General features: G+C 45.2%; 1 protein-coding gene across 4 annotated transcripts in view; it reads right to left on the bottom strand.

Annotated features, from left to right (window-relative positions):
* STK4 (serine/threonine kinase 4) overlaps positions 1-10,734 on the bottom strand; it is a 45,574-nt gene continuing 34,840 nt past the window's right edge. For all 4 annotated transcript variants that reach the window (XM_068700178.1, XM_068700179.1, XM_068700180.1 and 1 more), the window contains one exon: positions 1-3,350. In XM_068700178.1, coding sequence (XP_068556279.1) covers positions 3,192-3,350 — 159 coding nt within the window. In that variant the 3' untranslated portion in view covers positions 1-3,191. The remainder of the gene's footprint in view (positions 3,351-10,734) is intronic.

Here is a 10,734-nt window from a genome sequence, read left to right as displayed (position 1 = left end):
TTTCAGTAAGGACAGTTTATTTGCCCCTTTGAACAAATAAGGCAAGATTTGAGAAAGATCCAACAAAAATATCCTGTATCAAACTCGGAGAACACAATAAAAGTTACTATTCCATACATATACAAAGTAATGGCCAACGCTATTATATACAAACAGACGGATCTTACAAAAGAGCATTTCAAGTCAGCACTTTATGCCAGTGTTGCTAATTTCTTTGTTACAAAAAAAAAAAAAGTTAAAGCTACAAACTTCACATTATTATGTCTCGCATGACTGACATCATCGGCATCTCTGGGTTTCAGAAGCAAAGATAACAGTTTGTCCAGAACACTTTCAGCAATGCAGATGGACCCAAGGAGCAGCGAATGCAGCTTTGCAATTAAGGAAGCGTTTTGCTTAACACCCTCGTTGGAACAGCTTTCCCGTAGAGCACGAGCCTTGGTCTGGGGGACTCTGAGAAGTGAGCAGCACTCTGCTCCCAGACACTCTACCAAGGGACCAAACAGGGAATTGCTTTCTCTAACAGACTGCAAATCAGTGAAGGAGAAAATAATTCCTCTGCACCACAGCTCCATGTGCAAGAAACATCAAGTCTCAGCTACTGCAAGCATTTAAGAAAGGTTCAAAGACAGCTAAGCCATTGGACCAGTTTTACTTCTTTTGGTTCATTTGCTGTATTTTAAGACAATCACATCAGCAAAGCAGAGCATTTCAACAGTGCTTACATTCAGTTACAGCAGACACAGGTTGCATATTCCAAAAATACGCACCACACTAGGGTGCTTCACCTAAAAACTTGGATTTTCTAATGCCCTCCAGCCACTAGAAAGTTACCTACACAGCGCAGAGGTAAAACTACTCCCAGCAGAATCTGCTCGATCCACGTTACACGCATGCAGTGCAGAGTTTACCACATCCTACATCCCAGCATCTATCACACCAGAGGTACAAACCAGGCGTGAGCTAAAGCTGAGCTTCAGCAGGCCCTGCAGGAGCTGCCCAGCCTCCTGCCAGCTGCCTCCGGTCTCTCCTTGGTGCTGGGAGAGCTGCAGCCCAGCACACAGCCAGCCTGGGCGAGCCTGGGGGGCTGGATCCATTGAAGTGACTAATTCAAGATGCAGTACTTCAGCAGAGCCCTCCCTCCTAAACCACAGGAGTTTCTTTGATGCAAAGGGCTCTCATAAATATTGCTCATAACAAATACTCAGGGCAAAGCTCATTGCAGTTCCTGGACACGCGCTGCGCGAGCCCTGGTGCTCATGCAGCACTTCGCCAGACTTCAGCAGAGCCCAGACTCTCACTGCTAAGGCATTTTAATCCATTAACAACAAAGGTTTTAATTACTGGGCTTGGGCTGCGGAAGCAAGGCTTTTCCAAACTTTCCTGACACTTGAGGCTACAAAAGTAGCTGATTATTCCAGGACATACAGCTTGTACTGCCACTTTTTTGCCTTAGGGCCAGCTGGGCCGCTGCTCTCAGCAGCTGTGTTAGCACTGCCTATCGAACCGGGACAAACCGATGCGAGCAGATCTGCAGAGGGGGTACAAATGGCTTGGTTCCTTTCACAGCAATGGAGTATACCTGGTAACAGGAGGCAAGAGTCTGCTCCGAGCAGGGAAAAAGAGCCTCTCGAGGCATGAAGTGAGCACTGCTCTCCAGCAGCACTGGATTCAGGGGACACTGCTATTTCGTTTGATTATCTGGGTGGCGTACTGAGGCCTATTGCAGAAGAATGGCATGGAAACTCTTCTCTCCATCAGGGCACAATAAAAATAAATTGCTCTGACCGAGTATTTCATCACACACCAGACATCTAAAACAAGGTAACTGCTGTTACAGCCCAGCGGGCAGAGGCGTCACCGGCCTGCCCTGCAGCCAGGCCCACTTCAGCGTCGCTCTGTTTTACCCTCCTCTCCACCAGCGTGAGATAATTGCACCATCCTCACAGCGATTGTACATGCTGGGTGTTGTCACAGAGCCATGGCAGGCAGAAACGGTAGGGTGATTTTAAGAGGAAGAACACGAGGAGCATCCGGAGGAACAGGAAGAGACTGAACCTCTTCCAGCAGGATATTGTTCGTCGCCTTCTCCTCCGGATCAGCCCTGCCTCCACTCCACCCCATAACGCACATCTCTGTGCATCAACAAATGGTAGTTTTCATTTTTTCTCATGTGCTAAGCCTGGCAGAAATGTGAAGGATTGGGAAATTAACTTTTTATTCCAGCACCTGAAGATGTAAATTTGAAATGACGAAGCTTACAAAATACTTCACCAACTGTGGAGACTCCTCAGTCCTCTCAGACACAGCAGAAGTACCTAATTTGGGAGAGGTTCACACAACTTCCACCCATTCAAATACTGGTTCCTTTCCCCAGCACTCCCCTGTTAGCAGGGTTGCCCTGAAGGACATGTCAAAAGAGACGGATGAAGTGGAATCTGCTTTGTTTTAGGTCAGATCACTGATTGGCTTTTGGTTTTAAGTCAATGTGGATTTTACGTTACAGAATATAATTTCTGATGGAGGCACAACATGCTTTATCTACTAAGATTAATTCCTAAAGAACATAAGCAAACGATAAAACCGAGGTCTTGAAGGAATCCCACTTGCTTAAAGCACAAAGTGTAAGGCATGGGGCTTATTACAGGCTTTTTAAAAACTGAGATTTAAGGTTGTTTCAAAGGCTGGAACAGTTTGTTCTGTTCAGTGACCTAAAACTTATCAGTACCTTAACAGCAGAACGATACACTTAACAGCTCGAAATCGAGTCTGTGCATTCACAAAGAAAAACATAAACAACAAAACACACCGAAATTGCAGCCATTAAATACCACAATTCGCATTAACTTAAAACAAAGAAAACAGACTACTGAAAGTTCAGTTGAAAAGAGAGTGAGCCAACTTTCGTTAGCCTATTTCTACCTGCTCCTCTGATTTAAAAACAGGCCGCCTAAAAGCAGTAACAGAACTCCTTGGGATAACGTTTTAAATACAAGTCTAACACTAAAACATACCATCAGGATCTTCCACTTAATGGCATTCCTGAGTTCACAAAGGTGCTATGGAAAAATAAATGAGCAGAAGTATTGCCCGCTATTGTGCTAGCATATTTCAGTAGAAATCAATCTGTTCAGTAGTCATGAAAGCAAGGAGCTGATTGTTTGAGGGTGGAAGAATTTTCTACCGGTGGCTCAAAAGTTCTGCTGCCGCCGCTTCTTGGCTTCGATGGCATCGAGGATCGGCTGCCGCTTTGACTGGTACTTCTGGCGGATCTCCTCAATCTCCTGCTCCATCATGGGGTCCAGCGCCGAGAGCCTCCTCTGAAGTTCATCCACACTCCATGTCTTCAGCTAGCGGGGAGAGGAAAGGAGAGCAGACATCAGTGTCAGTACAGAAACCATTCACACACCTAAAGGCTTTTAAGAGTCGGGGAAGCTGATGGTCACAGCGCAGCTTCCAGCAGGGAAGGGTGGATCAGCCTCCCTCAACGGGACCATCATAAACTTGAGGATACCGGGCTGCTTCTGCTCATTTGACAGATACATTATGGATTCTGCTTAGCGGGAGCATGAGTGTATAAAACAACCAGTGCAATGTTTCCCCCGTTGAGTTGGTTTGTTTTTCTAACACTTCACGTTGCAGGCTTAGAGCAGACACAAAATTGAAATGGAGCAGAAGCAAAATTCTCTCTCCCTCCCCTTTTCTTGCAACCAAACTTCCTTCTGCTAAGTGAAAAAAATGAGGCAGAAAGGAAAAGGAAAAAATCATTGACAAAAAATGCATTTGAAAAAAAAAAACACACCACATTTATGTACAATCAGGCTGAACATCAATCATGGTGAGGAATTCAGACTCCTCTGCTAAGTCAGAAATCCCAGAACGCACATAGCAGGTCACCTTGGGTCAGCCTCAAACCAATATAAGATGCAAGCACAATTTGTATTTCACTGTCCACATGAAGATGTCAGACTAGTCTGGACAAACTTCCCTTACTCGATTTACTATCTGGGGCCCTTTGTTTAATTGTTTCTGTTGCGAGTGCCAATTCACTGAGAACTGGCACTTGAAAGTTTTATTTTGTGATTAAAAATGCCAAATTTGGTTCAGGACAGTCTGAATTGTCCAGAGCTATGCCCTTTACATAATATTGCAACCTGTGGAACAGAGAAGATTTTAGGATAACGCTAAAAAGTACGGATGCCCAGAGTGTTTCAGCCAAGTCCTTCTCCCCTCCAAGACCAAGAGACTTCCAGAAATGCTCGGGAGATGCTGTGTGACAGCCACTGCAGCACAACAGCGATGTCTTGTACCACCTGCTCTCAGGGCCTACCTGCTGTGGAAACTAAGAACAGGCAAAATATTTTTTTTGGTGAAAAAAAAAAAAAAAGTGACAATTTTTAGACCTTCAGTAAATGTCGTAAATGAGCGATTTATCTTTACTTCAATTAAATGCAAGCGACACAACTGACACTGCTGTCTTGGGTTAGCTGTTGATCAGTCAGCTATTGCAGTTATTTTTCAAGCCACTTCTGAGCCAAACCACAGTCAAACACCTGCTGCCTGTTATATGGCAACAATCAAATTTCTGCCTGTTTAAGGGCAGTTGTGTAGTTTGATCTTTCGAACTGCACAAACCCTCACCTTTCTTCCTGAGGTGCAAGAGAGATCAGCCCCGAAACCACAGAGCCGCCTGTTCATTGATTTCTCATAAGGCCTGAAATTCTTTAGCATACCTATAAAACTCAGCCGTAAGATCACAACCCCCTCTAATAATCTAGGCCCAAGAGAAACGACCCCTTTCTAGCAGTGCTGTGCGGTCGTTCTGCCTTTCCAGTCAGCAAACCCTTCACTGGAAAGGCACAGCCTGCATGACCATATGCGTTATTCATCCACGGAAACACATCTTCACCAGGCAGCAGCTTAAGCTGATGCATGGCACCAGTTGCCTTTTGGCCCTGATTTACTGGGGAACATTCAGCATTTCCCTTCCTCGGCATCCAGGGAATTGAAGTCAAATAAAAATGTTAAAAAAAAAAAAAAAGAGAAGAAAAAAAGATGAAGGTTTGAATTAAAGTATTGAGCACATATATTAAAGGCCTATATTGGATCAAAACTTGAGATGGCTGTCAGCTCGCACAGAACAACCACTGCTGGAATACCAAAGGAGACTTTGGGAATCGATCCGAAGCACCTCGCTCTTGGCTTAAGCCAACCATCAGAGGTCAGAAATCATCTCGGGGCTGCAATCTTCCACTGAGAAGCAGTAAGAAGAAAAATCTGCCCTGCAGGTGTGCTTAAACATGACAGAGCATCCTGGGACACACTATGTGGACACTGACACACAAAGACTTTCTGCTATCTGTAAGCAACTGCTGCCAATGGATGCAATGGTTTTGACAGCTCCTGTGTTTGTCAGGACAGATGGCTAGAAGTACAGAAGATGCTTGAGTACAGCTAAGCCTGGAGTGGGCAAAAGCCTACAGAGCTGTATTAATAACAAGGCTGGAAGTGGGTTACCTGCGCAGACGCCTGGTGCAGAGCAAAGGAGCTGCTCAGAGGGACTGGTTGTGGGTTAAACCCGGAGATGTCGGAATTGAGGAAAGCCAATGCACTGCAGGAATCTAAAGCACAGAAACACGTCCTATGTGTAACACTGCGCATTGATGTAGATGAACTCACTGCAGAGTTTTCACCTGGAATAACGTCAGCACGGCTGTGACTGCAATGCTATTCCTCACCGAGGCAGAGAAGCCAGAGGGCAACACCAGTAAAAGGCCCAGAACGTGACTGTTCACCACAAATGAGTTGACGAAACTGATGCGAGCCTGATTACTCATGAACAAGAACCAGTGCCCACGCAGCTGCCGAGAGGGGAGCAGGGAAGTCTGGTCCTCTGCTCCCACCGTGCTCCCTGCCCGTAGCAACACGAGCCCTGGGGCACGGGCTGTGCTGTTGCTCACCTCGTCTTCTCACTCACACGTGAGTCTTTAGAAGAAGTAACAGAGCTGCTTAAAACACCGCGACCTCCGCTTCACTTTGCTGTGTGGCAATTCATCGTAAGTCAGCACCACAGGCAGCCTTTCTCCTAGGAATGAAGTTTTTAAACTCTAGCATATCAGGCTCTGCAGCGTTAGGCTCCTGGGACAGTGACATTACTCTCTTAGAGAAATGCCAGAAGCAAAATAAGAAAAGAAGGACAAGGACAGAGCATCTCATGACAGACGGTTTCAGGGTAGAGTCTCAGTGCTGAACAGCTGTAATTAGAGCTGGTTTTAGCCACAGGGCTCAGTCCCATTCCCTGCCTCACTTCTCAGCAATTCTTCTCTTGCAAGAAGTCCAAGTGTCTTTGTAAAAGCTATCTATTTTCATCCACGGTAGTCAAACAGCTATGACAACCTTTTAAAGGAAGGAATTGCATTTCAAATGTAAAGACTGATAGAAAATACTCGGTGTAAGGTTGGTGGAACATATCCAGCAAGAGGGAAAGGTAGCAGAGCAGTGGAAGGATTCAAACAAGGTTAATTTTAACAATTTGATTAACAGTTTTCCTTTTACTCAGGGTTTTAAGAAAGACCGTAGCTCTGTGATAACGCCCAGTTGAAGACAAACTGAACAGAGGTGCAGGCACTTCCCCGGCAGCCTCCCAGCCGTGGCTGTGCACTGCTGCAGACACCTCTGAGAGCAAGACCTTGTTTTACCATATTGGTAATTTCAGGTATGTAATTCAGAAGGACACATATAATCACACCCTTTAGAAGAACATAACCTGCAGCCTTTCCACGCATACGCTATAACGATGGACAAACCCGGAACGGATCAACTGATACACTATTTCTTCCTCCAAGTAAAAGATTCCTTGGCTATCCATGACATCCCTCTGCAAGCATCTCAGGCAGACTTGCTGATAAATACTCCACTGTATGATGCTCACCCCAGCAAACTGCTTCTCCGAGTTCCCATCCTTTTGAATCAGCACTTTAAAAATCGTAAAAAAAAAAAAAAAAAAAAAAAAGTCACTTGCATTTGTTGTAGTCAGGTAAAGCGTCAACGCAACCTGATATTGTACTGAATGTAAATGAACGTAAGCAAAAAGGGAATAAACAAGGGCTGCCTGCAGAGGTGTTAGCCAGAGCCACAGGTTCAATGCTCAAAGCCACCGTGATCTGAAACATACCTGGGCACTTCTGTCCTGAGCAAGAGACCAGCTAAAAACCTGCCCCAGTATTTTTAAGCAGACTGTGCTAGGTTTGTATCTCATGCAAGATCTGCTGCCAAACACAGAGCCAGGAGAATCAGCTCAGCCTCTTCCCAAACCCCAAGAAAACCAACCCTAAAAACCCAAACAGTGCCAATTGTTTGGATGGGAAGCCGACAATTTCTCAGAGTTCTCTCTGTATCCACAGGCCTTATGCTGCTGGGCGTCCGTGCCTGACTTTCCTACAGCAGGCTCTGCAGCCTGGCCAGTTTGGGACCCGGCATATTCGTACAGTCCAGCAGCAGCACAAGGCCACCACTGACTGGGACCAGCCCGAAATAGTGCCATAAATACAATGGTGTCCAGCAGTCCCACTTCAGCTATCATTCCTAGTGCTCCTCTTCCACAAAACACTGCCAAGAAAACCCTGTTGCTGTGTGAATTCCAAGCATCAGACAGCACGGAGCTGTTTCCCAGCAACTTTCACACGTTTCTCCCCCAACAAAGCATTTTGGCTGAGCACAAGCTGACAGTGCCTGCCCCACTGGGGTCCCTGGAATGACAAAGACCGTGGCAGGGCACGTTAAAAACATCTTCAGACACTGAATCTGATCCCTAGATTTAACACCAAGCCTTTCCTTTGCCACACTGCACACTATCGGGGCTTTGTTTTCAAAGGCTCTCTTAAAATTCCTGAAGCTCGTGCCAGACGTGAACCCATCCATCACCAGGGAGGGGATGCAGCTCTTTTATCGTCATCTTTCAAATCTGCAGACGGATGCTGTCTTCTGGAACGAAATGGGAACGTACATGACATGGGTGAGATGGGCTTACTTTCCCCACAGTGAAAATATTTCAACAGTTTTGCAGAACGAAGATACTTCCAACCCTTATTACTACAGGAAATCCTCCGTATGAAATCAGGAAGTTCCCTCTTTCCTTAACCCTCCAGCCATACCCCTCCGCTATAATTTCTGCAAGTTAAAAACATGTTTGCAACACATTCACATGGTGTACTTTCTAAATATCCTCCCACCTTTAACACCAAGAGCCTGGTTTTCTGTTTGTTTGCTTGTTTAAATAGGGAGCACCCAGGTGCAGCTATCAGTCTGCCTTTTAACCCAAATATTCCAGGTGGCACCCACTGCTCAACAGAACTCGATGTCAAACTTCAAAGTTTTAAATAGCCCTTAGAAAAACTGTCTTTAGCAATTATCACTTCATAAGGGGCAGTGGGAGTTTGAAGACTAAAATACAGAAATAATAAAACTGCAGCTTCCCACACTACACAGGGAAATAAATTCTTAGAGGAAAAGATATGAGCTAGATGGGAACTAAAAAAACCCAACACACAAAACCAAAACCAACAAATTGTCTATTTAGCACAGCTTTTGTTGTTATATTTTCCTTTTTTGCCTGGTTTTACACTGCAGTTCAACAATTCTTGACTGTACACCCAGAGATCAAAGACCCCAGGGAAACTCAAAACATCTCAAATCACATTAGTAGGGAGCACGACTCATTTGCCTGCACATATTTAGACAAGCAAAATTTCAACGTGGCTTGAGAAGGGTTTTCACTGAAACCAAGTTATCCAAGCTATGCTAAGCATTAAATGCCAAAAAGGAATTTGCTGCTGGAGATAATGAAAACCATTACTGCTGTAATAACAGGCCTCAGAATACAAACTTTTAAACAGCCTGTTAGAGCAGGTTTTAGAGGAGCGGTGTATGTACACGCACACACATGGAATGAGCTCATCTGGTCAGGCCACAGAGCACCTAACGATTATTTGGCAGCTCTTGGGTGCCACAGCAGTTACTTATCAGTCGCACTTTGATCTTCAGAGGGACAAGGAAATCAAGACTTTGAGTAATCACGAGCTGGGCACTCAAAAATTAGACTAGATTCAAACAAGAACAGCGGTCACCCTGCCAGCATCACACCATCAAGGGAACAGGAGACACACAACATGTATGGGGGACAAGAGCCAGAACACACTTCTGAGCTCACCTGGAAGGGAAATACCCAGCGTATTGCTCCGAATCATAACCTAGAGTTACGCCAGTCCTTGAAACCTTGCTCAAGTCCTTGAAACCACAGCTCCATGCGGGTGCCTGCGGCACTGAGCCAGGCTCGCTCCCACGCCGCCTCTCGTGATGCAGAGCGAGCCTGCTGTGCTGTGGATGGACGTGCAAATCCGCTCACTGAGACAACCTCTGTGTATGTTACTTACACTCCGTGCCAAGTTTCGGACCTTCAGCAGCAGGCTGTTTGGGGAGAACAAACAAAACCAACCAACCACCTGGGACTACAGGTGTCTGGAAGGATGTGAGCCCCTCACGTGAGGTTACTGATCGCACACCACCAGGAGTGGCTACGTACTAGAGACAAGCACATCCCTACAAATAGTGTAGTAAGTGGCCAGATGTCCCTTGGGAAGGGAGGCTCTTCATGGAAGACACTCATTAAACTCTTGCTTTGCTTGACCTTGAATCCCAGAGAGCTGTCAGCAATGCTAGCAAGATGCTCCCCTTCCGATAAAACACAGGGCAACGCTTGCATTTCATTTTCAGGATCCTGTGAATCAGTTTGATGCATATCCACCTCAACTTCTGAACTCTTCTATCACCTCCTCAACCAGAGTTTTATTTTTGGGCCACAGACACTGGGTGCTTCTTGCTGTGACTATTTGTAGCAACCACCTCGGAGCGCAATTCAGTTTGCAGAATGTGAGAGCGCACGAGTGCCAGAGAAACCCATGAGCTAGGGAGTGGTGTCAGGCCTCAAGAATTCCTGAATGTGAGCTCTGACAAGTGTAAGAACTTAGATTATTCTGGAATTAGCCTTCTGTAACTTGAAAGACTGTTTAAACATGGTATCAATTAAATGCTCATACCATACATACCCTGAGGAAACAGATTACTGAATAGCACTATGCACTTTTTTTTTTTTTTTCATACCAGCAAAAGAAGCATTCAATTTCTCTGGCCAAAATTAAATGAAGAGGGTGATTTCTCATGCTAAGCAGTGCTCCAGAGTTTAGGTCTTGAAAGTGGTGATACAAATTGGTGCTGGAATAGCATGCCATTTTTTCTTCGCATTTTTCCTGAAATGCTGGCTCGATACCACTTGGCATGCTTTCAATCACTGATCTAAAAATTAAGTGCCTTGTTCTCATTTATGTTTCTAGCATAAGGAGGCCTCATGTAATGTATGAGCGGGCATTAACTATTTATTCACTGTAACACCGTATCCAATGCAAGGGACACAAGAATCTAAGGACCTGCAGGCACTCACCGCCCACTTTTCATCGTGATTGTCAGGTCCCTACAATTTCACAAATCTGTCAAGAAGCCGCACTGCACAGAGGCTATGGTAAATCAGAATAACCCCCGGTACCAAGACAAACATTAATTATCTTGATTTCCCCCCCTTTTAGCATGAGAATGTCAGTGAAGTTTCACACTGTTATGAAAGCAACGGATGAAATGCAGTCACTGCGGGATTTCATGCAAGATTAAAAATACAGATATTAA

The sequence above is a fragment of the Anas acuta genome, chromosome 16 (assembly GCF_963932015.1).
Source record: "Anas acuta chromosome 16, bAnaAcu1.1, whole genome shotgun sequence".
NCBI classification, from domain to species: Eukaryota; Metazoa; Chordata; class Aves; order Anseriformes; family Anatidae; genus Anas; species Anas acuta.
This window is presented reverse-complemented; position numbering and strand designations above follow the sequence as displayed.